The 27,535-nt window shown below is 45.9% G+C and overlaps 1 protein-coding gene across 2 annotated transcripts in view; it reads left to right on the top strand.

Moving 5' to 3' along the window:
* Window positions 1-7,628: 7,628 nt before the first annotated feature.
* TMEM131L (transmembrane 131 like) overlaps window positions 7,629-27,535 on the top strand; it is an 83,634-nt gene continuing 63,727 nt past the window's right edge. For both annotated transcript variants that reach the window (XM_086464712.1, XM_086464711.1), the window contains exons 1-3: window positions 7,629-7,752; window positions 8,123-8,193; window positions 15,537-15,580. In XM_086464712.1, the coding sequence (XP_086320838.1) occupies window positions 7,629-7,752; window positions 8,123-8,193; window positions 15,537-15,580 (239 nt within the window). The remainder of the gene's footprint in view (window positions 7,753-8,122; window positions 8,194-15,536; window positions 15,581-27,535) is intronic.

Genomic DNA, 27,535 nt, shown 5'->3' with positions numbered 1-27,535 from the left:
AGTTTGGCATTGCTGTTCTCTGAATTTTATCAGCATGTTTATTTTTGTTATAAAAGCACTTCAGCACTTCGAAATGAGCTACAGCAATATTTTACTGTGTTTAAGCTTTTAACAGTAGCGTTTCCAATTTGGATGTATTTTGAAATCTTTCTTATTTTTGTGCCGTGTTTTTTCAACATCATTGGTGCATATTCCTCCCTCAAATGCATCTGCACGTATAAGGAAATGCTGCACCCTTGACAGCTAAGCTTTTTTCTGACATACTGTGGTACAAAATTGATTCTTGTTGCTCTATACCTTAACCAGGCTTTAACCCTTTGGCCTAAAATTTCCAATGCCCGTTATCTGCCTCCAACTGGTTTATTTTCCTTATTTTTCATTGCAGTAAAAACCAGCTCCACTGGACTGAGATAAAAATGACATTTTGCCCCTACTAAAACCATCTACAGCTATTTAAGTTGAAAATTAAACCACATGGTAACTCTGCTGTTACTCACACCGTCTCCTTTTCCGCTCCATCAAGCTTCGCCTGCAGCTGCACCCAGATGAAATACCATGGTCTTATGAAGGAGATGCAGCCCACGAGACACAATGTGGCTCTCCAAGTGCTGCCTGAGCACCAGGGTACACCCAGCTTTTATTGACAGCATTTGTCATGCTGTGAAATCTTATTTTACTGTTTTATTTCTAAACCCACTTGGGCCTGGTGGCTTTTCACAAAGCTCATATTTATTACCCCTGTTTGCTACAGAGAGTCCTTTCAAGCTGCTTACGGGCATCACATTGCTGACTTGATCCATAAGGTGCTATTTTACATGGATCATTCCTATCTTTGCCTGGGTCTCCCTCTCCTCATTATTCTTGCTGGTGGCTGAGGTGGCCCGGTGGCTGAGGCGGCCCAGAGGCTGCTGCCCACAGCTGAGCACCAGGGGTTTCACTGCGGAAGTCCTACAAGGCAGGAGTGGGAGCTATATGTCCCTGCAGCCTGAAGATGTGGGTGACCTTCAGAGCCCAAGCAAGGTGCATGGGTAGGGTGGACACTTATTTTTGGGACTCAAGGGGATGTTTTCCTCTTGATGTTATTGGGGCAGTTTTTCACTGCGGTTATACAAATGGCATGCCTTTGCCTAGAAATCGTGACAGGCAGGGTTGTACGTTAAAAAATGAGTGCCTTTTGGGAAAGCACAGCTTTCCTGTTGCCTGTTTTGCAGCTATTTCCCTCAGCTCGTAGGTAGCGTAGTTCTGCAATAAATGCTGGCTTTTGCTCAGTCCAGGGATGTGCAAACCACTTACACCAGCGCGGTGCCGCAGAACGGAGGAATCGCAGAAGCCGGGCATCTCCTTGTGGCACGGCTGCTGCGCCGCCGCTTGTTTTCGCTGTGTGTGCTCCAGCCGTTGTTTTCTTTTATTTGTAACAGCTTAGCAATGCACATAGCAATGCCTTAGAAATCATTCCAGAACGAAAGAATAAATATGCATGGGCACAAATCTCAAGGGCAGGAAAAAAATTAAGGATGCTTTTCTTCCCCTTGGTACAGGCGTGACCTTCAGCGATAGAAATTCAGCGCGCACCCCAGATTTCCTGGTCCCCCCTGCTTTCATGCCTAGGTACCACAGGGCTCTCAGAGCAGCGTGTCATGTTTTCTACATGATGCCATCACTTCAAACTGTGCAGTGAACTCATGGGTTTTAGGGAGTCCAGCGTCATTGTCTCTGAAGCTTTCAAAGCTTCGCTTTAGTTTTAAATGCCTCTTTAAGCACGGACAATGCTCCAACAGGCTTGCTGAAACTAAATGAAGCTTATAAAGCTTTGAAAGCTATTGTGACATGGTGGGTCCCGCAGGAGACTGCAAAATCCTGCTGTGTGCAAGGATCCACCATGCTTTCAAGTGGATGCACTGTATGTGCTAAAAAATGTAGGCAGAGCAGGGCAAGGAAAGGACAGAGCGTGTCAGCATATTTTTTGAATTACCTAGCATTTGATTGATACCACAAGAATAATGTTGCTTTCTAAAGTAAAAATAATTTACTATCCTTTCTTCTTTTTCTTTAGTGTACAGAGAAGTTTGGGACAGATCTATCTATCTGTCTATCTCTCTCTATATATACACACCGTTTTCTTATTTGAGATTGCAGAGCCAGTGGCTCTTTTTGAATACATCTCCTAACCACAAAGATGTTTCTTTTTCTCAGTCTTTCATAAGCTGCGCTGTTAAAATAATTTAAGATTGTCCTACATTCATCGAGTCTTCTATGTGATCATATAGACGCTTGTTTTACTGTGCAGATTTTTCTGATGAAAAATGCATGAGAGGGGGAGAAATGAAAAAAGTAGGCCAGGTAAGCACCCTATTTTTCTGGCTGTGTTTAATCACAGCCTAGAAAGTCAAAACAAGCTGGCCAAAATTCTGCTTAGAAACAAGAGCGCAATGTTTGTCATCCGTGGTAATGAGTACGGTGCCATTAACAGCTTATTGGGGCAGTGCCGCGCTGCCTCTTCGCTTTCCCGTCCTCAAACAGGCGATGGGCTGCTGACCTAGTTCGGGCACGTAAGATGAGAGCGATTCCTTCCCGACAAGCCCAAACAGTGACAAGTGGTCATTAATTGTAAAAAATCTGCCAGCATGAGGTTTTAGAAACGATTTGTACTTCTTTAATTACGCTGTGAGGGCAGGCTTTGTCCCAGCCGCTCTTATCAGGCTGAATTAGTCTTTAAAAGAATTAGGCTCAGCCCAGCAAAAGCTGCACTCACCAACTTCGCTAAAAGTCTTTGCTGGGGATGCGAGGGGGGTGTGTGCTTACAAGGGTAATTGTCACCAGGAGGAAGAGAGAATCTCTTGTTCCCGTATTGTTTTATTATTCTAATGATGTGGAGGCATCCTGACGGAGATCGTGGCTCCGCTCCACCAGCAGTTACACAAACACTGAGATGGTAGGAGAGTCTCTGCTCCCAGAAAGCTGGCTGGCTAAACAAGCTAGCTGGGCAAACACTGGGGAGACAAGGGAGGGATGCTTATCTTCAGTTGTCACACAGGGAACTGAGCAGAGAAATTTATGGCTGTGCACTGCCAGGTCCTCTTTTTCTATTTTTCTTCTCCTCCCTGTGCCCTCACCTGTGAGCTGATCTTTGGGGACCACGTAGCCCTGTGGCAGAGGTCGGTGGGACTCGGCTTTCCTTGGGTGGACCTGAGCCCCCGGTGATTTGTCTGGTCACCCAACAGTGGGTGTTTGGGTAAATGCTGCCCCTTTGATGAAGAATGAGGTAGCTGGGTGAGGAGATGACCCAAGTGAAGGTGTTATCCCCCCTCAATCTCCCTTTGGGATTTGTAGCCTTATCAGGGGGCACTGGCCATTGCTGCACTTGCTGATAGGGCTGGCCCCGGGTGTGTGGGGCAGGTATGGGTGTGTACAGCCATGGGGCTGATAATGTGGAGCCTGGCGAGGGAGGGATTCTGCTGGGGAGGGTGAGGAGAGGCCCTGGGCTCCACCAGAGACTGCCACAGGCCCCAGGACAGGCATATTTCAGCCCACGCCAACGGGGCTTATCACTGCCAACTTCCTGGCTGGGGATGGCAAGGTGAAGATAATACTCCAGAGCGGGCTGACCACTTCCCTATGGCTTTTTTTCAAAGATACATCATCTTCGGTGCATACTGTCTCTCAAACCGTACCTAATGGAAACCCCTAAATAGATGACCAGTATATGTATGTTGAGCTTTAACCACATACAGTGCAATATGTGGCTGCAAATGCAATGATTGCATATTTGACTAGAAAGGCTTCTGCTGGGCTCAGTTTCCCCAGAAATTAATTTTGGCTAACGTTTCTGTAAAGCATCATGTCTTTTTTGAAAGACACGTAGCCTTTCCCAGGCGGAAAGTAATGGGGATTTGTAATGGCGTTTAGGGCTGGATTAATTGCTGTGTGCTTTACGATTTGCAGATGTTTACAGCAGCATCTCCAGACTGCTGTAAGTAAAACTCAGCTCCTTTTCCTTGTAGTTCAAGGGCAAGGGAAACAGTAAAAATAAATATTTCAGCAGCACACCCTACTACTGAAAAACAAGTCAAAGATCTTGAAGCATGCCAGCGCAGGGATTTGTTTCACATGAATAGTAAGTAGGTGTATAGCCTCAAAACAATCTTCCCTAGCTGGAAAGCAGCATCATCAATAGGACTGCAAGCTTTGGAAGAGCACTGACACATTTGCAGGTAGCTAGGGGACCTGCATGGGCTGGTCCACGCTGGGTTCATGTGGCAGGACCATCCCCTCCCAGTGCATCACCCGACAAGTTCCTCATCCAAATGTTTTAGCTGTTGTTTGTTTTTCCAGGTTAAGCGGGCTCAATCTGTTGGCTCTGGACTAGTCACTGATTTCTGAAGGAGGGAAGAGTACTGTGGCGGCCGGTCAAAGAGGGCCAGCAGGGACATGCCAGCAGCCTTTGTTTCCCCACACTGCATCCTGCGCACTCAGCTCCTTCTCACCGACAGGTCCACAGTGAGGCTAGAGGAGCAAGCCTGCTCTAAATAAAATCGAGCTGCTGCAGCGAGAAGGTGGTGAATGTAGGTTGGATGCAGTTGGAAAGCTGGTGGCAGTGGCGTGGATGTACGCATAACCAGACGGTGAGGGAAGCGGTGTGAGGGATGCCCAGGCTGCCTAAACGCGATGTGAGCTGCGAGCGGGTTTGCACGTCACATGCCGCCTTGCTGCAGGCAGGGCTGCAGGCAAGGAGGAGCAGCACAGCCCTGCAGAGGAAGGCGAACCCTCCCTGGGGGAGCATGGGGCTGGCACCTGCCAAGCGTGGCTGAGAGAAAGTGGGGTGAAGGAAACCAGTGGGGCAGTGGGTGCTGCAGGACACAGGGGTCTTGGGTCCCCTCCTGCACAACCGATGCCAATAAGGGAGATGTTTCAGCCTGGAGGACCCCAAATATCCGTTTATGACTGCAGAAGTCACTTGGAGCCTTACCTGGGAGGCTAAGCTTCCCCCTCCGCTTCCCTTCTGCTCTGCCTACCCAGCATTGTCCCTGCCCTGTCTTCCTCAGGGGTGGGTGTCAGCTCTGCAGGCTTTCCTGGGGCTGGCTCAGGAGCATCTCCATGTATTTAGCAGCAGGTACATTTCATTTCATCCCATGCACGAAAAACAATCCCAGGCATATCTTGCTGGTGAAGGGATGCACAGAGGCATAAGAGCGGGAACGTAATTAGGTTGCTTGCTCCCATCTGATGTCTGTTACGCAACACGTATCTCCCCATCCGATCACAACATCGGCATCGTGGCCCTGATTTCCTCCCAGTCCTGCCCGTTGCATCTGAAAAAGCCTCCAGAAAGCTAGGTGTTCAGCTGTGCTGTCACATTGGGGTGGCTCTACCAGGGCGGCAGAAAGCCTCCTGCGGGGGGGCACCTTCCAAAGCTGCAAACATGCCCCTTGCTTTATCATGGGGGAAGCGTCTCCCCAGGTGAGCCCAGTCCCAGCCTGGATTGTGGCTCGGGCCACCTCTCTCACCTAACGTTTTAAAACCTGTTTAGCTAAACCAGTCTCAGGACTGTCTAGGAGAGTTTTCCTCTAAACCCCTACCTCCTGCCAGCCAGACCCCTTTCTGCAGATGTTGAAAATGCAGTTGACTTTTAGATTGAGACAGGCAAAACCATCAGCTTGTGCTGACATTGGTTTTTAAAAACTCGGCAAGAAAAGGCTAATAATTTAAAGTAATGTCAGTCCACGGTTCTAACTGGTCTTCCAACTGAGACCAGTTGCAAAAGCGGTGGGAATACTGCTGAATGCACAGTACGCTCATGGTGCCATGTAGCCTCTGGGTGGGGTCATTATAGTAAGTTTATGCCATCATAACCCTCTTTCTCTCTAAAGCAGCTATTCGAGCCCCTGTCCAACCGTGGCTGCATGTTTGCCGGCAAAGAAACATCCAACCATTCCCATTTTAAAAGCTGCTGTTTCTCTGCAAGCCCCAGGGTGCTCTGGGGTACAGGTGGAGGGGTGCCACGGAGTACACCGCTATGATCAGGGCAGTCATTCCTCCGCCTGCACATGCGGGAGCATGTGCGACACGGTTAAAGACGCAGAGGGACAGGGTGGAAAACAAAAGACACATCCAACAGGCAGAGAGCAGGAAAAAGGGGGGGGGGGGGGGGCGGGGAAGAGAAGAATGCGAGAGGAGGGTGTGTGCAGGAGACAAGACTGCATCCATCGCTATACATCGGCTGTTGTGCAGTACTGGTGAATGCCAACTCTTCTCCTTTAGCGAGGGGGTCCGCAAACAGAGACACACTCCCAGCTCACACACCCACCCTCACCCCCAGTCCAACCTGGACAGCCTCGGGATGGGAGAAGCTTTCACAACTGCTAAGAGGAGGGGTCATCGTGTAGCTGTCCCGCTGCTGATGGGGACCAAGGGCTCAAAGGGCCCCATGTGTTGTCTCAGTCTGGGGCTGAAAATGGGTTTTGTCGTTTGTTTGGCTTTATTTATGAGCCTTTGGTGAGCAAGCACCATGTTTCCATTGTCATGTGAGTTACTGTGTGCGATCAGTAAGGAGAGAACCAGATGCAATTTCAGGGTTGTGAAAACCTCGTTAGTGGAGTATTTGCTTTCTTTTTTTCCTCGAGGTTTGCAGAACTAGTTTAACAATTGTTTTTTCCTGTAATTTAAGCATTTGAGGGTTTATTTTTTGAGCAAAACGTGCAAGCGCTTTAAAATGCAGTTAGAGGGGCATGTGAGACCCATGTTAAAACCGCCTGACCGGCGACTGCCAGGATCTGTTCCACGCTTCTGTGTTGCAAACACCTCATTCCCAGAAGGACCCCTCCAGCACCACTTCGCACCGACAGGGGCTGGAGCAGGGCTAGCACCCCCAGCACACGGAGCTGTCGGGGAACACGAAGGCAAACCAACCCTTACAAACCACATAATATAAACCCAAACCAACCCCACGGCCCCTTTATTTTCCAAACCGTACACTCACCGTTCGCCTTGGCAGCATCTTCCCCAAGACCATCTGTGCCAAGGCCACCAAATTGGGGCTATTTTGTTGGGGGTTTTTAACCCATCTTCCCCCTTCCCCATACTTTTCCCCTCTGTGCTCTCCCCCCCGCTTCGCGCTACATCCTGGTTTTCTTCTTTCGCTCTTTTCACGCTTTTTTCTAAATTATCAGCGGACCCCCGAGCTCCGGCCCGCTGACAGCCCCCACGGGCGCCAGGGAGAGAGGGGAGCTCCCGCTCCCTCCGCAACCCCCGCGCCAACGGCACAAACGTCGTAATGAACCCGATTTTGCATCATTTTTCCCCAACACCTCCCCCACCTACTCCGTTTCCTTCTCGCTTTGGGGGGCGGGTTGGGCTGGGCCCCCCCGCGGGCGCACCGAGGAGGGCGGTGCGGGAAGGCGCGGGGCGTGGCGGGGTGTGTGTGTGTGGGGGGGGGGGGTGGCACCGCCCGCCTGGCGGCGCGCCATGTGCTCGGCGCTGCCGGCGGCGGCGGGCGGGGGCGTGGCGGCAGGCGAGGTGCGGCGGTGCGCAGGCGCGCGGCATGGCGGTGGGCGGTGCCAGCGTCTCCCGCGGCACCGCCCCGCCGCCGCCGCCCGCCGCCCCAGCCCAGCCGCAGCACGGCGCGGCACGGCATGGCGGGGCTGCGCTACCCGCAGCAGAGCGGCTACTGCCGCGCGGCCGCGGCCATGAACCTCCTGCTGGGCGTCTTCCACGTCCTCCTGCCCTGCTTTCGTCCCGGGGAAGCGCAGGGACAAGGTGAGGGCGCCGGCGGGGCGGGGCGGGTCGGGGGAGGGAGCGGGGGATGCTGCCGCTGCCCGCTCCGGGCGTGCGAGCGGGGCCGTCGCCCCCGCCGCTGTCCCTGGGGCGGCTGCCGCGGTGGCAGCCTGGGGACACAAAGGGAGCCGCGACGTGGCTCCTACCCCCCACCCCCCCTCGCTGCCTTCCTGCCGGCGCTGCGCCCCACCGTGCCCGCCGCCTCCCAGTGTCAGCCGGGCCGCGCGTCGCTGCGGGCCTGCCCCGGCGCGGGGAGCCCCGGGCCGCCGCCTGCGGGCCCCGACCTCCCGCCCCCGGCCCCTGCGAGCGCGGCCGGCCTATCTGCGGTTTCTCTCTCTCTCTGCCCCCGCAGCCATCGAGCCCATCCCCGGCGTGGTGGAGCTGTGGCAGGCCGAGGAGGGCGAGCTCCTGCTGCCCGCCCAGGTGAGGGGGCGCCGGGGGGGGGCGGCGGGGGTTGGGGCCGGGTGTGCCGGGGGTCATTTGAGGGGCCAGAGGGGGGGTGTTTGGACTCGGGGGGCGGGTGCGGGGCCGCGGCGGGGGGCGACGCGGGCCGCGGTGGGGCCGGCGGGGGCGGCCGAGCCCGCTGTCACGCCGCAGCCCCGTCCCCGCCGCTTCCCCCTCCCAGCGCCGGGCCGCTGCCGGGGCTGACACCAGCAGTGGGAGTTTTCGGTTTTATTTTTTTCCTGCTTTTTTTTTCTCAACCTTTTTCTTTACTTTTTTTTTTTTTTTTTTTGAATGCATGTATTTGTGCATGGTAAATATTGGATGTGCCTGTAATGAATATGCACGCATTTATATCTCGGACCTGCTCAAGTGAAGCCATTTTTTCCCCTCAAATGACACATCATTTATGATGTTGTTCCTCTCGTCCTAGCGCATTTTTGTTTTGTTTAGCCGCTTTTGTTGAGTGCTAACAAGATCTGTTAAATTCTGGGTTGGTAAAAGGGGCCGGTATGGCACAATGCACAGGCAGGCTGGTGAGCAAGGAGGGGTGCTGGCAGCAGTGCTCTGGAGTTCATGGCATTTGAGGCAGTCATTTAACTTGCACTGACGGACTCTGCCATATGTTGAGCTGGGCCTTCCTAGACTTCAAGGCACCAGGCTTGTAAATGGGAAGCAGCAGTCCTTAGGGACATCATCTTATGTGAGAGGGAAAAGAGGGTAATTTATTTCTCTGAAGCCATTATATCATTTTCTGTTTAGTGCTCAGCTGTTGATACCCATTAACATAGGGAAAAATAGCAGAAGTGTTCTTTCCCCAGCTAGCTAAAACTGATGTTGCTTACCAGGGCCCAGTGTTTTGTGTCATGGCACTATGAAAGTATTATCTATTGTATATACAAATTATTTTTAAAAGTGTATAATGCTCTACAGAATTTGCCTGGTGCAGTTGTGGTGGTAGCTAAGGGAAGGTGCAGAGTCCCTGTGCCCAGGGATGCTTAAGGAACTCTGCCTTTTTCTTGCTCATGCTTTACCTTGAAGACATTAAGATGCATTAGATGTAGAACCATGTAATGCAGTCGTTTATAGTTGCTTCTCCTAGGGAAGCTGCAATTCAGTGATGATGACGTGATGTTTACTTCCTGAGGAGATTAGGTCCTCTTGGAAAACACTTTGTTCTTGAGCATCCTCATAGAAATAAGCTATTGTGTGGCTGAAGGAAGACCAGGTGCAAATGGCCCATGAACTTGGCGTGGTTGAGTGTAAGGTCCCGCTGAGTCCTTGCAGCAGTGTAAGGTGAAGCTGAGACTGCTGCTCCTCTGTCGTTTCTGTAGATGCTGCGTTAGGCATGCAGGAAAGAAAACAGGTTGTCTGGTTTCAGTTGCGACAGAGTGAGCAGTGAAAATCGTGATAGGCTCCCTGAAGCGAAAGGCGGATGCTAAAAGACAGATGAACCAGTCTCTGAGCACTAGTGGGGCATTGGCTGTTTTTGCACGGCTTTCACCTCCTAGCTTGGGGACCGCTGCAACATCCGATGCGTTGATGACTGCTCAAGCTGAAGCAGAAGAGCCTGGGTTCTTCAAACAGGTTTTAAGACTGAAGCTTGGTTCCAGTCCCGAGCCCAACACCCAAATACCTATTCCCTTGTGGGCTTGGGCTTTACCCAGCATCTCTCAGGCTTGGGGCTAAATTTGAAGCCACCTTTTCCAGTTGTCGGGAGGAGGAAAGGAGGCCTTCTTGTGTCACTGCAGATGTGGCAAGGGACCCTTCTGGCACTGCTCTGTGATGGCTGGTCATGGCTCTGCTCTGAACACCCGAGGACTTGAGAGTTACCCACCCTGCCATGATCTTCTGAAGCATCTGTAAGGTCCTCAAGGCAGCTCAGCATCGTTGCCCTACTGGGTGACTGTTCTGGGTTGGTGAGGGGTGTCAGTGGAGATGCTGGCATCAGCTCTGGAGATTTGGAAGACAGCTTCATCTGTTAACATCTGGCTGTCCTTTATTTGTTAGAGGGATGCTTGAACTTGCAAGAGGTTTACTGCTTGTTGGTCTCCACGCTCCACTAAAAAAAAGGTCTGACTTACAGCTACAAGGTGTTTGTCCATGTTCTCTTGCTTGCAAGAAGATATTATCACTTAAACCCTCATGGAGGGTTGTTGCCCAGTGTTCGTGTACCACAGCAATGGTGATGTGATGGTGAGGGTCTAGTGAGAGGAAGAACTTCCTTGATTTTGAGTAAATAATGAACATTGTTTGATAGGGAATATCCAAGGGTTGTTTCGTTCACTTGTTTAAAGATAGGTCTCGGGGAAGTCTTTGGGAAAGGGAAGTGTCCTCATTCCTCGATCTGGTTCTTCCTGCTCCCTCTTGGATGAGGGCGGGTGGGAGTGCAGCAGGAGAGTGAGAACTTTGCATGCAGAAGTGAAAAATCCAGGGAAGGAACTGTGCATGTGCTTCTACCAAAGCACCTCCCTGCTGCCTGCCTGTCCAGGTTCCGAGCAGGGATATGGATTAGGTTGTCCTGACTGCCCAGCTCTTTTGCCTGTTTCTGGCGGGTTACCAATGCTGTCTGATGGATATTTTTCCCTTTCTGTTGTGGCTTTGCACTATTATCTTATTTTCCATGCATCATCAGCTGCCTGTGACAGAGCAGTTTTGAGCACTCCTTGCTGCCTGCAGAATTTGAGGATGAAAGTTGGATGGGTTGGTACCCCATTCAGCCATCAGGTTGCCTGTGCATGCTTTTGTTCCAAGAGCATGTAGTGAATAAAGACATCGTGTTAAAGAGGCGAGGAAGGGGAAACAAAGCATTTTAATATTTGTAGTTGCTTTCTATGCCTCTCACAGCATCGCTTTGTCTACATGAACTGCATGAATTTGCATGTGGGAATGCAACTGCCCAGGGCCCCCCCATGCCTCCACCCGAGTTGGTCGTTCTACCTTCTGTTTCCTCTTGCTTCCCTTTCATTGTTTGTGCTTCTTGTGTGCCCCCCTCCCAGCTTCCCTCTTACGTGTATTTGTCCTTTTGCTTCTCCCCCCCATGCCTGTGATCTTTTGATTTCGGTTTCCTCTGAAGCCTGCAGAGCCATTTGGGGATGGCTCACCTTCTGCTCTTGCTCCGCAGCTGAGCCTGAAGGGTGCCCAGAGCACTGCAGTCGGTGAGGGTGTGCGTGGGCTTGTGCGCCGGAGCTGAGGAGGAGCTGGCTATATCTAGCATGCTGACAGGCTTCCACTGGGTCTGCAGCTTCCTTCAGCATTTTAATGTTTCTTCCTGGGTTCCCTTTTTGCTTTGAGACAAGCTGGGTTTCCCAGTCGGATGTGGCATCCGTATTCCCTTGTGCCCAGTTCCTCTTTCTTGTTGGAGGTGGTGTGAAGTGTGGGGTAGCCGCAGAGCTCCTGCCTTGTTCTCCTCTTCCTTGACCTCCTTTTTTATAGAAAACGTCCCTGGGGTGAGTGGCTGGATTTTTGTTTTTATTTTTTTTCCCATCTTTTTTCCTCATTGTGGAGAAATGTAAAGTATTGCCTGTCCTGATGGTTAGGAGATGCATGGAAAACCAGTGAGATTTTGACATGGAAAATCTCCAGTGCGAGAGGCTTGATTACAGCAGTTGTGGTTTTTATTCAGACTCCTCCTAATTTTGTGGTTTTGCTTGTTTGTTTGTAACTTGTTAATACTTACTTAACTAAAATGCTTGGGAGAAAAGCTCCTTTGTGTAGAAGCTTGACACCCAAGCCCTTCACCATTACAGGCTGAAAAAGCTGCAAATATGAATAGCCATGTTGGAGCACTTCAGTGCAAAGCTGAATGGTGGTTAGTTAAATATTTTTTTGCTGAAGAGGAGAGGAAAAGGTTCAAGGAAAAGCACAGTAAGGATATCAGGCCTGCTGTCTCCACAGCCACGAGTATATGAAAAGACAAGCCTAAATGCCATTTGCTGTTCACGGTGGACATCATTCAAAAGAAGAGGTATCAGAGGGTCATAGTTCATGTTTCTGTCTGTTGGGAACTGCTTTGGTGATTACCATGAGCATCTGAAGGCAGGGGCAAGTGGGTTGGGCACGTGCAAAGCAGGTCATTCAGTGCTTTCCTTTCGGTCCCTTCAGTTTTGAGGAAGGAACTACTTTAAAATGAAGTAGTGAAGGTTAAGTTGTAGGTCTTGTTAATCACAGTTAAAAATGGCAGTAAGTCATCAAGGGCAACATATACCAATCTTTTTTTGGTGTCAGTGCCATGTCTGTCTGATGTGATGGGTTTTCTACTGTTCCTGCATGTTGCATGTGGGAGGTGAGCGAGCTACTTCATTGGAGGAACACCTTGTGTATGTTTCAGTTCGCTTGCAGATACTTAGGAGGTTACAGTGACTGCTTATTTCAGTTTGCTGTGACAGTGTTTCAGGTGCTTGAATTTTGGAGAAAGATACCACAATATTTACTTTATCATAGTCTGCTACAGACACTGGGCAGATACAGAGCTGCTGCCTGAATTTTCACTTAAAAGGTTCCGCTTGGTTCTGAAAGCTCTTTTTTTTTTTTTTTTTTTTTCCTTCTTTTCCTATGTAGTAGTGACACATTTTCAGTTCCTGTTCTTCAGTGCAGCTCAGGGGTTAATAAGGTTAATTGTTCTGCCGGTTTCAAAAGCTGATGAAGACCTCGATCTTACATATGTATCGGAGATACGCAGCACTGCAGTGTGTCATTAACAGGCGCATCCCTTCAGCTATGTACAAGTTGAATGCAAGGAGTCACCTACTTCAAAGCAGCATTTGTCTGAAGGCGCACAATTTGTGTGAAAGCCTGAGACAGGCTTGGGGTGGGAATTGTGTTCCTCTTTGCACTGTTAAAAGGCTCCTCCAGCCTGCCAGCTGAGCTTCTGGATGGTGCTGATAGGACTTGGGGCTTGTTGGCTATGCAGATTATGCAGAAGCTGTCAGCCCAGGCTCTCATGACTTGTGTGACATGAGGGGTGCGTTCAGGAGCTTTCTAGCACAAGATAAGCACCTGCCCATATTCAGGATGAGGTTTGGAGGAAGAGGGGTTTTTTCCTGTCATGGATAGGCTGTTGGGACCTGCATTTTGGCTTCAGGAGCTGTTCCCTTCTTCCCATCCCCCTGTAGTATTGTCTGGCAATATGGTAGTTTGAGAAAACTTCCTCCTTTTTTATTTTTTCTTATTTTTTTTAAATCCTTAGTGTAAGTGTACATCTAGCCTGTGGCATACAAAGGAGAGAAGACAGGAGAAACCTGGACATGGGGCTCTGTGTGTATGTTCAGAGTTGAGGGTGATTTTTGAATTTATTTTTTTTCATAATTGAGATTGTATGCTGTGGCTGCACTGTAGATTGGGAAGGCTTTCTTCATCATTGCTTGAGAAACAGTGAAGAGAAGTGGTTGATAACTAGTATTAAGGGTGAGTACTGTGTAATGACACAGTCCTAGGGTTCTGGTGCCTGGCAGATGTTAAGCCATTTAAAGGAGAAGTAAAGCCATTTAAAATGAAGACACCTTGCCAGCTTCTTGTGGCAGAGAAGTTCTTTGTGGAAGAGGTGGATGAGTCGTCTTGGTATGGTACTGAGGTCCTGGAAATACGAAAGGAGCTTGGAGAAGCTAGAAAACAGATGCTGGGTTTGTATAGTGCTGTACTGATAGAGTCTGACAGCAAGGCTTAGCTCAGTCGTTAAAGGAGATGGCCAGGTCTTTTCATGAGGGCCAGGTGCTAGGACCTCTAGATAGGTAGGTCTGTGCTCACGAGCCACGTGATGTGTTGCAGATTCTGGGCAATTATCGTGGTGTCTCCACCTCCCTTTAAGGGCAAGTGTACAGAAAGATCAAGTCCTCAAATTGACTTGTGCTTCCCTGTCAGTCTTGTTGCAGATTTGGTTGTGTGATGATGAATGCTGTGCTGCTTCTGTTGGATGAGCTGCTTGTGGCAAAAGATTGAAGTTTAGATGCATCTGGTGTATTTTGGCAAGATCTATAACAATATTAACCGTAACGTCATTATTTTAGGTGTAATAATGTTAATTAGTAATAATAGTATTAACCATATCTGCTGCCTTAGTGTGGTTGTAATGTTTTCCCCCTTCATGAGACTCAGGTCTTCAGAAATCATCCTGTTCAGTAGATGAGTAGGGCTTAAGCATCTGAAGCCTGTAGAAGGATGTTCAGTGTTTGTGCAGGTGATGATTTTTTTTTCTCAGTATGTTGTGAAAATATGAGCTAGAGTCAAAGGTGGTGATTTGGGGCCTGTTCTGTGATGCATGTACATGGGAAATGTGTAGGAGGGGGGTGGTGGAAGGTGCACTCCTTTTTAATTTTGAGTGGTTTTTTTCCTACCTTTTCATTGCTAAGGTCTGTAGCTTGTGTCTTGTGGAGCCATCACCTGCAGAAGCAGTAGGTGGGAAAGCTTACCAGCTGTTCCTGGCAGGATAACTGTGACCTCTTCCTGAAAAATGTTAATCTCCTTAAAGTTGTCCCTGGTTCCATCAGCATGGCTTGGGTGGCTGTAACACGCTCCATTTTGAGTTGTACCTAAAGGTTTCCTGGAGATCTTGGCCGGTTCAGAGCAGCTACCTGCTTGTTTTAAATGGATTTCCTGCAGAGAGCTCATTGAACCAATGCTTGAGTTCATTTCTGTAGACAGATCAAAGTGGTTAGTTGTGAACTGCAAGCTGGCACAGTTTGTTAACTGCGCGTCTCAAAAATTACCTTAGTCCAGCTGCTGAGCTAAGCTGTTGTGTTTAAAGCTTCTACTCCCTCCGATTTCTGTAAGTGCTCCTGAGCACTGATAAGACCTGCGTTTGGGATCTCATTGTGTCTGTTGGAACGTGGCACCTTGCCGTTGCTTTTGGCATTACCACCTGATCTGAATTTGAAGGCATTCTGCTTCCTATTTACTTAGGTACTGGCTAATGAAATTTACTGACAGGGGCAGATAACTTGAAGGTGGAGGAAACAATTTTCCTGTAGTTTGAGGACCATTGATGGGTTTAGATTGAAATTGTATGTGTGAGCAGAATTTTGTATAGACATATTTGTATAAATGGAAAATAAGTCTGTGCAATCAACATTTGGAAAAAAAAAATATAGAATAGCCATGTCAAGTTACCTTTTATCTTGGCAAAATGAGCTGAAACCTCAAATGAGATGGCCAGCATCCATCTTACTCGAATCATGACGGAATCACTGTAGGAGTTTTAGATTTTTGAGTTTGTTTTGCAAGCAAGTCGCGTGAGAGTCCATCTTCAGAGGAGTTAAAAATGGTACATATGTCCAGTGCACCCTGTCGCAATTCTGAGATTCTTACATAGTGTTTTCTCTGTTTGTCAGGCTGATTCAGAGGAGGATGTGGAAGAGCATCCGCAGGAGCAAAGGTAAGCAAAACTCAAATGAAAATGAGTATTGAAGCTGGTTTTGGTTTTTGCTTTAGGAAATACTGAAGTGTAATTGGGCAGACTACTAAAAAATTTTTCTGCTGCAAATTACATAAATTTTCATTAGTTGTGACTTAGGATTTTCTCAAAGTTAATATTAATTCATTAGCAAAACCAGAAAATAGTGCCCAGCGCCTGCAAGACTGAAACACCCTCTTGCATCTTTTTCTCCTTATTCTATCTCTAAGCTGCATTTGCTTTCCGTTGCTTTTACACAAAAAAATCTGTTTATTAGCTCTGCTTTATTGTATATTTTGTAATTAATTTCTTTACACAAGAGGACAATTTTCTGTTCCAAAATTTGCAAACGTAAGTATTCTTGAAGTGTTAATGTGTACCGAGGTGGGGAGGGAGGTAAAGAAGATTTAAAGCCAAAGGCTTATTGATGTCTTGCTGTGAAACAATAAATATCCTACCTTATTTCTTGCAATCAGATAAATAATAAAGCTCTGAAGAACTGTAGCCTCCACTCTGCTGTTTCTGTTAGGATCGGGCCTGCTCTGTTTTGAAGGGTTGGGTAAATAGCATCGCAGATTATATTTTAAATACACATTTTGTTTCCTCTGAGCGTCCAGATTAAAATGCTTGGACATCTACTAGTGAAACACTTCCTTCCTTTGGTATGTGTTAATGTGGGTACAGCTTTCAGCGCCATGCCAGCCAGAAAGATCACAAGACTTAAAATAAACACATGTAACACCACTGTGCTTTGATGGCTGAAGTTAGCCAGAAATGCTTTTCTCATTTGTCTCCCGTCTTTGCCCTTAGTTTGGGTTTGAGAGCAAATAGATCTGATAAAGCACAGGCCTTGTTGGGAGCTGGCAGAAGGGGTGAGCCTGGGGGCAAGAAAGGGAATGGTTATGATGGGTCTGTCCTGCACTGCAACACTTCTTTGTGTGCCTTTTCCCCCTCTTTCTGCCCCATTGGGAGCCATCTTATCTGAACCCATCATGTTAGGTCTCCTGTGCCTCATCTCCATGAGAATGACAAAAACAATATAGAAACAGGATGGGAGAATTACTGCTGCCTCTGACGGTTGGTGCTGATGGTTCGTGCTTACCTACATCCCCCAATTCCTACCTGCGTAGGGCATTTTTTCCCTCCCCCACCTTGTGAAAAGAGAGGTAAACTGCTGAAAGCTGGAATTTTCCCTGCACAAATACAGAACTTTTTGATTTTCAACTGGGGCTACTATGGTTTTGATGCAAAATTTTCACTGTGTGCTGAAACATGGTGTCTTTATTGAGAGGTAGTCAGAAGACAGCCGTTTCAAATGCTGCATTTAAGGTGATTTCTGAGGTTTTCATCAGTAGGCAGAGAGATGTAGTTTGGTGAGGAAAAAAAAAATCTCCACCTGCCTATTTTTCTCTGGAGGCAGATGGAGTAACTGGCTGCTATGGCAATAATTAAAATACAATTGAAAGATAAATAGTTCTTGAGACTCAGATAGGAAATAGGAAAAACTGGTTTGACTATTTTTTTTTGTCATTCAGGTGCTTCAGGATTTTTCTAATAATTACTCATTTCCAAAAATGAACTTGTTTTCTGAAAGTAAAGTTCATAAGGTTCACTGCATGGATGGAAACATGCTTCTGTTGTCATACTGAAATGCCTCAGGAAACTTCCCTAAAGAGACACTGGTTTGTGTGCATCTTTTAAACTGTTTTGGTTTGCTGCTGTGTGTATACAGCAATCTGTGTTTGCTCTGTATACTGAAGGAGTGCTGTAGTGTAGACTTTATGAAGACTTAGCAAAGGTACATTAGAAAGACTAGAATTTATTATTTTCTTGCCAGATGAACTTTCATTACCTTGGTTTATATTACTATATGGTGAAATCATGGGGATTTCCTTTTCCTATAGCAGCAAAACCTGAGAACTTGCAGCATCTCCATTTCATTGTCTGCCAGCATGCCCTAGGGAAATCAGCTAAAGCTACTGAAATTTGATGTGAAGCCCCTAGAAGCAAAGCCCCTTAAAGCAGCAGTATGAACAGAAGTTAATGGAGATAGAGAATTCAAAATTTTCCCCAGAGCTGAAGAAAGGGAGATTTCAGGATCTTGTGGCTTAAAGGAGAAAGTCTCTTCCCAAAACATTGTTTTATTCAGTTTTTAATTCTAGGTTAATGAGCCCTCTTGGGAGCTTGCTAACCTACTTAAAAAAAAAAAAAGAAAAAAAGAAAGTATTAACAGTCTGTTAACTGAGTTCCTGCGCATGAGCATCACAGGATCTTCCATTTGGGGTGGGCTTCTTGGTTTGCATTTGTTTTTTTTGGCAAGTGCACAAGGGGGATGGGTGTAAGTCTCCTTATTTCTGCCTTAGGTCTAGCTTTAACAAATACAGAAGTTTGCATGGAGGTAAAAAGATGTGGTCAAAATAAGAGTTTTAGTAAAGAGCTATTTCAGAGGTGAATGAGAAATGCTTGATTTGGAGGTCTGTGGGTTTGCAGCTGCCCTGAGTGAGAAGGAGGTAATTAGCAACTCCTTAATTTCCAGCCTACGATTCATGCCTTTCTGATTGCTTGGTTGCTACTGCATGTTGCTTTCCGCTGTTCTGTGTCTCTCTCCGGATCAGACTCTAAAATAAGGAATGCTGGACAGTAGATACTTGAGTTGTTGGATATACTGCTTCAGGCCACAGTTTTTGTCAGAATTAAAGCCACATGTATTTGGACTAGCCTATTAAAAAAGCTTCCTTAAAAAAAAATTTCTTACATTTGAAAGTCAGGAGTAAAAAGATGCCTTCCAGATCAGCTTTGGTTCAGGAAGTTTTATTAGAAGAAAGTCAATGACAGGTGTTGACAAAAAATTTTTCTTTGTTTTTTTCTCCTTTCATCCTGGTGACTGTTCACTTGTCACAGCTGGCAGTAGCAAATTTTGAGGATTTAGGTGCTTGCTTTTTTACTATGTTTTTGCTAAAGCAGCAGAATGAGTTAAATGCAGAAGTCTGGCACAGATAAAGGGACAATACTGTTAGATGATGTACACAAATGATGCTACAAAAATTTTAAGCTTTCCACTTCAAGGAAGTAGACATTGGACTGTCAAAACAAAAAATAAATTTTCGTGTGTATGACATTCTTAATCCTTAGTTTTGAGGACTCCTGGAGAAAGGCCTTTGAGGATCCAGTTTCCCAGCTGACATGTTAAAGAACATTTGCACCGGAATAAACTGCTGTACTCAAGATGTGGAGCATGTACTCTTAATACGTGATGTGTGTTAGTCCACAAGGAAGGAAAGCCATACAATACTAAAAGTATAGTGTGTAATTAGCAAGTAAGAGGACATTTTCCAGCCTTTACCTGTGACAGGGCATATTTTGCTTTGAGTAGGTAGGTGTCGACTGCTAGGAAAATAAGAAGTGTGATGCAGTTAGCTCAGTCAAGCATTTCTGTTGAGCCTTTGCCTTTGATCACTGGGAGAGCGTTTGACCCCATGGACTGGAGCTGCTTGGGGCAGTAGATGGTAGCAGCTCCCAGTGGGTTCCTGCTAGGGTGATAGTGCAGCCCCGGGCAGAACAGCTGGTGCCTGGCACTTTGACCTCTCCTGATTGCCAAGTGGTATTACTCCTAATCCTGTGATTTTTGCTGTGTCCGTGAAATAGTGCTCCAGACGTGGAAGAGAAACTGTAAGGTAAAGGTTAGCAAGGGAGTAGCTTACTAGTTGATTGAGACACAACAAAGCAGTTAAGGGGCACAGACTGCAAAATTACTTGGGGGTTTAGTGGATACTGAAGAGATGTAGTTATAACATTTGCTTCAGGAGAAATCCAGAGTGTCTGGGGAGAATGAGCCTGCTTCATGTTGCAAGGTCATACGTGGCAATTTCTCACTGGCCACAACTTCATCTCATCTCCAGTCAAGAGGCACAGATGAGTCTGGTGCTGTGGATGGACTGTTAAGACACTCAGAGGTAACGCATCCTTCAAAAAAGCCTGTGGTCTTGGTGCCATGAGTTCTGACAGTACAGGTCTTGGGAAAGTAATGGCATGGGACTGGTGGTATGCCTGTGTAGCAGCAGGTAACTAGCTTGGGTGCTGGCTGAGCCAGGAAAAGAAAGATTGAAAAATAGGTTAGAATCAACCAGAATTTTCTTCCCTTCCGCTTTTTCATACTGAAAAGAATAAAAATTTATTTTTGTGACAGAAATGTCCAAATATTAAAAAAAACTGCGTTGTTTTGTTTTTACTTTTTAAACATCTTTATTGGAGTCAAACTGAGTAACCATTGAGACAGTGTTTCAAAATTAAAAGCTGAAAAGTAGTTTTGAGAGTGTTAGTGAGTGCTTAAACTGTTTGAAAGGAATCATCCTAAACCAGTATTTTCAACCTAAGCTTGTATCAAGTACCACTAATGATTTAGATTGTCGTTAAACTTACCCCCTGAAAGTATTTGAAAAATTACATGAAAACTTTTCCTAGGCTATACTTGGTCCTAACTTGTAATAGCTGAAGTTGCTTTTATTAATTTTTAATAGTTTTTTAAAGAAAGAAGCAGACATCCGTTATGTATTAACAAAAAAGCTGCATTTCTTGGGAAAAAGCTTTTTAGTCACCATTAATGCACTTGCATGAAGTAACACCTTTCTGCAGTGTGCACAGAATGGGTTTTTTCCTGAGTTGCACCAAAAACTATTTTGATATTGGTTAACTTTTGTTTTTAATTGATAAGTCACTGCCGTTGTATCCTGCTTACAATTTCACTGAATCACCAAGGGGCTACTAATTTTAAGTTTTACTGTATGTCTAAAGAAATGAAATTACTGTATATAATTTTTAGAAGGAAACAAGATGCACACGCCTACCTGTTATGCTTGGGTGAAAATCCCTAAGGAGACACCTGTAGGGAACACAGAGGATAATGTGAAGCTAGAATAAAAAAAGCTTAGTGAAGAAAATTGTTAGAAGGTCAACAAAGTTGGGGGATCTCTTGTAAATGAAGAAACAGATTGTTTTGGAAGGAACTCAGTGTTACTCTTCCTCTTCTTCCTTACATTTCTGCCAGGCACAGCCAGGGTGGCAGGCTGAACTCTTCCTGCTTTAATAATTTATCTCTGTTTTATGTGTTGTAATTCATTCGCTGATGAACTTTGCCTTGCTGAACTTTGTATTAAACGCTGTTAGGAACAGGTCTGCCTTCGTGTGCATTGCTTCTTCCAAAATTGTGTTGCTTGTCTGCTGATACAGGGAGTAAAAAACCTGTTTCGTTTTGCTGCTTTTTATGGAACGTTGCGTGCCAGTGCTTTGTGCTGGCAAATGAGTTGGCTATCCATTTATTTATTTCTAAGTCACTTTCAGACATTACTGAAATGAGAGCAGCTGCCTAGGCCAGCTGTACTGTGTTTCACACCAGACTGAGGAGCTAACTCTATGGCTTTCTAGGATCTGGAGTTGACGGGAAACAAGACAGTCCTGCTCCGTTTTGCAAAGAGCTGTCAAACTTCTGTCCTCAGGTAGTTCCTAATTGACCTTAACTGAAATGTTTCAAAGGTGATGCATGGCCAGATGTAATTACAGAATCTCATGGTAGGGTTGGAAGGGACCTCTGGAGATCATCTAGTCCAACTCCCCTGCCAAAGGAGGTTCACCTACAGCAAGTTGCACAGGACTTCATCCAGGCGGGTTTTGAATATCTTCAGAGAAGGAGACTCCACAGCTTCACTGGGCAGCCTGTTCCAGTGCTCTGTCACCCTCAGAGTAAAGAAGTTTTTCCTCATGTTCAGGTGGAACTTCCTGTGCTCCAGTTTGTGCCTGTTGCCCCTTGTCCTGTCTCTGGGCACTACAGAAAAGAGCCTGGCCCCGTCCTCGTGACTCTCACCGTTTAGATATTCATAAGTGTTGATCAGGTCCCCTCTCAGTCTTCTCCAGGCTAAACAGCCCCAGGTCTCTCAGCCTTTCCTCGTAGGAGAGATGCTCCAGTCCCTTCATCATCTTCATAGCCCTCTGCTGGACTCTCTCCAGTAGTTCCCTGTCCCTCTTGAACTGGGGGCCCAAGAACCGGACACAGTACTGCAGATGTGGCCTCACCAGGGCAGAGTATTACTCTTTGATACGCAGTTGCGATCCTATTCATCATCAAAATCTTGTCTGCTTACATTGACAAAACCCTGCTGGTACATATGCATTTCCTTCACTGTCGCGAGCCCTCTCGGGCTGGAAGATGCCCACGGTCAGATCAGTGACTGATCTGTACGTCTGCTTGTACGCTGCCCTAAAATGGACTTTATCACCTATGAGTGATAATTTGACTTTGAAAAATGAAGACAACCTTGGTGTGATAATTGAGAATTGGCACTTGTGCTTTCATATGGCTCATGCTGCCTTGAAAAGCTGCACAGGCTGTCTTTACCCCAGTTTCTATACTGATAAAAATATCAGGCAGTGACAGGTCTCCTCCCAGCTGGGGCTGTGAGGTTGTTTGCACAGGTATTAACTGTATGTGAAGAAGCTGTATTTGTTGGTATGTGCTGCTGGAGTAAACTTTCTCATGTGTAATGACCTGTTTTAAAAGGCCAAATAAACTGTGCTTTACATTTTGGTGTCCTGTATCTATCTTTCTTTTCTTCTGTTAATAATTTCTTCACTTTCTTTTTCCACTTTCCAAGCTTTCTGTCGCTTCAGATCTTTTGCATACCTTTTTATAACACTTCTTTCTTTTTAGTTTCTATGCAGGCCATGCCTGAAACGGCTGTAGTTTCTGTACTGCAAGAGAAAGAGGCTGTCTTGCCCTCTGTTGTACTGCTGCTGTCCCCTGCCATATGTTGCCCTACAAGTTGCAGCAGAAAACTACTCTGGATTAAAAGCACTTCTTTGTTTTATTTTTGCCAGGTTAACATTTACCTGTGATCATTCTCTGATTGGTTTCCCTGTTGCTTTCTGTGGCAGCATCAGCTGAACATGTACACGAAAGTGCTCCATCGCTCTCTTCCTCCCGCTGTGCTGGTTGGGTGCCGGCCCTGACACCAGAGCTGTGTGTGGCAATGCGTCTCACCTGCAGGACAGCATCTCTGTGGTGCTTCTCCCAAGCTGCTCCCAGGGCAGCCGGCCCATGTCTCTGTGCTGTTCTGGACCTTGTGGTGTCTTCCTGCTCTTTCCTTGGTCCTTCTGTCCCCTGTCCTCCTCCACTTGCCTTTTGGCCTGCTGTGGGGGTGGGTGGTTGTGTGGTGGTACTCGTGCCAAGGCTGACCCTCTGCTGCCTTATCTACTGCAGTGCAGGAGGAATTGAGGAGGAGCCCACCCTAATCTGCTGCTCTGCTTGGTGTTGGTGAGGTAGATGAGAAGGTTTGTCCCTGAAAGTGTGGGGCTGAGTGGGAGAGCATCTTGTTGTGTGTTGGGAGTAATGCATTATCAAATCAGTGGCTGTTGGGTGGGAGGAAGGTAAGGCATTTGCATTGGTGTCACGGATAGCCTTGGTGGCAGTTGTTGGGTTTTGGGTGGATGGTGTGATGAATCACATAACCTGCCACTGGGAAGTTGAAGGCAAGTGCACACACACTTCATCTGTTGTGCATGGGGTTTTTTCCAGGCTTTTGGTAAACCCCTGTACCCTGTGCTTTGGGACAGAGTCCACCCAGAATGCAGAGTCTTTAGAGTTAAGACAAACTTGATCTGAGCAGGTGGGACAAGGGCATATGGTGTTTCATTTCCCATTCTGTGTTTATGCTGACTGTAAAGCTGTGCAAGAGCAGAGGCAAATCTTGTGGTGGCACAGGCTGTTGGTATAGTCATTCAGCAAACACATGGGGAGGGTCAGCTTTTAATGCCAAGCAGCTGCATGCTGCCAGTGCTCTGCAAGTCCACTCTGGAACGTGGCATTTTTCATGTTAAACTTAGCCTGCCTTGTTTTGAAAAAGGGGATGGTGGGACACACTTTGTGAGAAGGGGACGGGGGGGTGAGAAAAGCAAAAGCAAACAACTGTTGTGCCATGTTTATCCTTGTCCCAGTCATTGTAAACTTAGTGTCCCCTTAGCCCATACATGCTGCTTGTATAATATAAGCAGTTCAGAACAGGAACTCTCTTCTTATGCTTCTACTTTTACATTTTAATACACTAATAATGAATTTCAGATGTGTGTTAATCTCAGGCTAATCCTTCTGATTTGTGGGCAGTGGGCTGCGAAAGATTTAGCTTTATATCTATAAATTTATTACTAATAACTTATTTTAACTTCCCTAATACCTGCTTCATAGTTGCCCTTAAGAGGGCTTAATTTGCAGTAGTTTTAATTTTACCACTATGCAGTTAAATGATAGACATCTGGAATAATAGACCAATGTCAGCAGTCTGAAAATTGACACCCTGTAAGCATTTAGCTTCATAGTTTTTCTGTGGTTGCAGATTAGCAAATTGTGACAAAATAGAAAAAAAAAAAACCACAACAAAACAAGAGCTTGCTCACTTTCAGGCATTTGGAGACAGTCCACTTCTGAATCATTAACCCCAGCACACTGGCTCGATTTTTATAAGCTGAGTATAAAGTTAACCTGAAATCTATCTGATGCAGCGTAATAAAGTGTTATAGGCAATGCTGTTAGCTGCCTATCGTTTTCATAGAGACTCAAAGGTAATGCAAACCCAGCTTACTTATAACGCCTCATGTATTTTTATTTGACTAGGAAATGTGCTCTGGGAAGGCTGTGCTCCTGCCCTGGCAGTGGCTCTGAGTGCATGACTTGTGGGCAAGTAGGTGAAGGAGCCTTGTCAGTAATTTTGGCATTTGCCATAGCAACATAAGTGAAAACATGGACAGGAAAACAAAGTAAATAGCTCATCTTTGCCTCTTTCAGTTCAGTCTTTGTTGTAAATTCAAGCCTGAGTTTTAAAAGTCTTAGTTACATTGTCTTGAACGTAATCTTTTATCCACTTTCTTTGGTAGCTGCTTTGGGAAGAGACTTTTTCTTTGTGGTAGTTATTGCAGAATGACCACCTTGTTCATCAGCACGAATTAGTCCTGTCCACTTCAGGGAGAGGAAAAGCACGTCAAATACTATACTTGCATGTCACGACAGCGTGTATTAACTTTTGCAGAGTTCTGAGTACTCACTGCAAATATTTCCTTTATATTTGTAGAAGACTTTGCTTTAATCAAATAAGCTAATCTCACTAGCACTGGAGAGAGGAACACGTGGTCAGTATGAATAATTTAGGTGTCTGCTTGTCCTCTCTAGAGTCCACCATTCTATGTAATATCCAGGCTGCCAACTGAGATAAGGAAGATAGAGGGCAAAGCTGGCTGTATTAGTAGTCACTTTGTCTTTCTCTCCATCTCCTGCCCCCAAAGTGGTATACAAATAAAGCTGCGGGGGGGGGGTGTCTTAGTAACTTTTAGGAAGTGCAATGGATATTTTTTATGCGTTTGTGTACAAAACAGACCTTGCTTTCTGTAGAACAAATGGACTTTATAGAAATTGTAAACACAGGAATTCCTCAATCAAAAACAATCACTATGAAGTTTTTATTTGCTCAGAATTATGAGGAAAAGGAGGGAGAAGGGAAAATGTTTTACAAGGAGGGTGAGAAGTAGCCTTCTGTTCTTGTTTTTGGTGAAGTTCTTGTCTTGATAGCCTCTTGTCTGCTTCAGGATACTGTTGCAGTACATAGTGAGCTGTAGTCAGTGGTTTAACATCTCACCCACCTGGATACCAAAAATCCAGAGATGTCAAAATTACAAAATTTCAAGTGCAAAATAGTGCTTTTTGCTACTGCCCGATAAAAGCCAACTTCTGCTTCAAAGCTTCATGAAGACGCATGAAGAACTGTACAGACTTGGAAGTAAAAAGGAGAAAGTGGGGGGGGGGGGGGGAAGAGAAAGACGGCGTATCATGTTCAGTGCTGTTGAAAGCATGGGCTGCTGTGGCTCTGATTCATGGGTTTGTTGTGTTTCAGTTAGAAGTTGGGCTTTCTGAGCAAGAAAAAGTTTTGTTAAAATGTTTGTTCACAATGGCATGCTCCTTAAAGAAACATGGAAATGCAGAAAACAACTCACTATTTTTCTGAAGCCTAGAAACTGTTCTTTTGGATGATGGGATGGTTACACTTACAGTAATGTAGCTGAGCTTCCATTATAAAAGATGTCCGTTCCTTTGGAGTCCTAACGTTTGAAACTGCTCTGGCCTTTGGGGAGACTGATGTGGTTTTACCCCAGCTGGCAGCTTGTATATCAATAGGATGATAATTTGTCACATTTTGAAATGCCTGGGAAGACTTTCAGAAACCTGAATGACTTATATGAAGAAGACAGTGACCTTAAGTCAAAACTGTTCTGGCATACATTATTGCTATGTCTTTTGTATATATAAATCATTATATATTGCTTTCCAGTTTTTTTAATTCATGTTCATTGTTTTAAAGTTTTTCTCTGGGACCTGGTTATTTTGTTTGAGAAACTGAGGCATCATTCTGTTGTCATGTATTTCTGCACCTCTGTCTCCAAAAGAAAAAAGTTACCTTTGAATTAAGTAGGCAGTCTCAGCTTTACAAAGTAGATAGAGATAAATGACCAGGTTGTAATCTTTTTTGCTACTATCTGCCTTGTAGGTAGCACTTATATTTATCTCCTGAGTGGGAATTTCCCAGCTTTTTTTTTTTAATCATATATGAATGCTGATAGCTGATCTAGTGGAAAGTTAACCTCTCTTGGTTTTTTTTTTTTTTTGTTCTTCTTTGTGCCCCTGTAATGCTGCCACGTTCTTACAGCCCTGTTTCCCCTCCTGATTTACTGAAGGGCTTCTCCTGGTCACCTGTGTGCTGCGTATATGCTTGAAAAGCTTTTGTGTGTCCTAAGAAAGGGTCCAAAATGGGGTTGTTACTCAAACTCTCTGATTTCCAGAAGCTCTAGAGACTGGCTTTGGGTCACTGCAAGTGCTGCCATCAGCTCCTCCACACTTCTTTCAGAGCTGACAGTGTTTGGCAAGCAGTGGATCCAAATGTTAATACTTAATGTTTTCTTTAAGTTTGTTGGCATACTTTGGTCTTGACCTTTCCTGTGAAGTTGCTTCTGTGATTTCTGGTTATCAAAATTAAGCCAAAAAAAAAAAGGCCACCTGGTATCCTACTTCATAGTGGTGTTCTTTCCCCTGTGAGCACTTCCGAAGAGTTCTTCCATGGGCAGCACGTGGGTTTGGTGGGATCAGGCAACTCTTTGCAGTCCTTCAGCTGTAGGTATGTGTTTGTTATCAGTGAGAACAGAAATGGTTTCAGCAGTCATAACAAACAGGAATTGGGCCATATGAATACACGTGTATGTGCTTGAATGCCGTTTGGGACACTGATCCACATTTGTCGGAGCGGTGTGTTGCGCTGCTGTTGGGAATACACTTGGAACAAAGAGGGACTTTGGAGACTCCTTTGACTCTGAGCCAGCAGTCTCAGTTTGATGTGTTTAGCACTGGAGAGAGCAAAAACAGATGCATGCTTGTTTTTGTATTATTTGTGAGGAGGATCCTTTGTTTGGTTTCCAAGGTCTAGAGGTTCCTGTATGTTGTGCTGCCTTTTAACTCTATCACTATAGTGCACTCAGATGAGAAGTGTGGTTTCCACAAGCAATTGAAAAAGCCTGTGCACTGTTTTTTAAGGCACTCATACCTCCTAACTGCTCTGGGTCAGAGTGCCAGAGCAAAGTGCACCGTGTTCTCAAGGCTTTTCTTGGTGGGAATATGTAAAAGCTGTTAATTTCTCATCTGTTACAGGCTGGGTATTTTATAAACATGTGGGGTCTATGGGTACGTTTCACTCCATTTGAAACCCATCTTCACTTACATTGTAGTGTTAAGCAGTTGTTGCACAACAGAGCTGAATACTGCAAGAGTTGTAGGATAAAAAGCAAAACTGGTTGAATTTTACCAAATTATCTGGCTTTACAGTGGTTATATTTTCTTTGAGGATAAATTGCACTGAT

This window comes from Leptosomus discolor, chromosome 4 (assembly GCF_034619465.1).
Source record: "Leptosomus discolor isolate bLepDis1 chromosome 4, bLepDis1.hap2, whole genome shotgun sequence".
Classification (NCBI taxonomy): Eukaryota; Metazoa; Chordata; class Aves; order Leptosomiformes; family Leptosomidae; genus Leptosomus; species Leptosomus discolor.
Note: the sequence above shows the minus strand (reverse complement) of the source record. Positions and strands in the feature narration are given on the sequence as shown.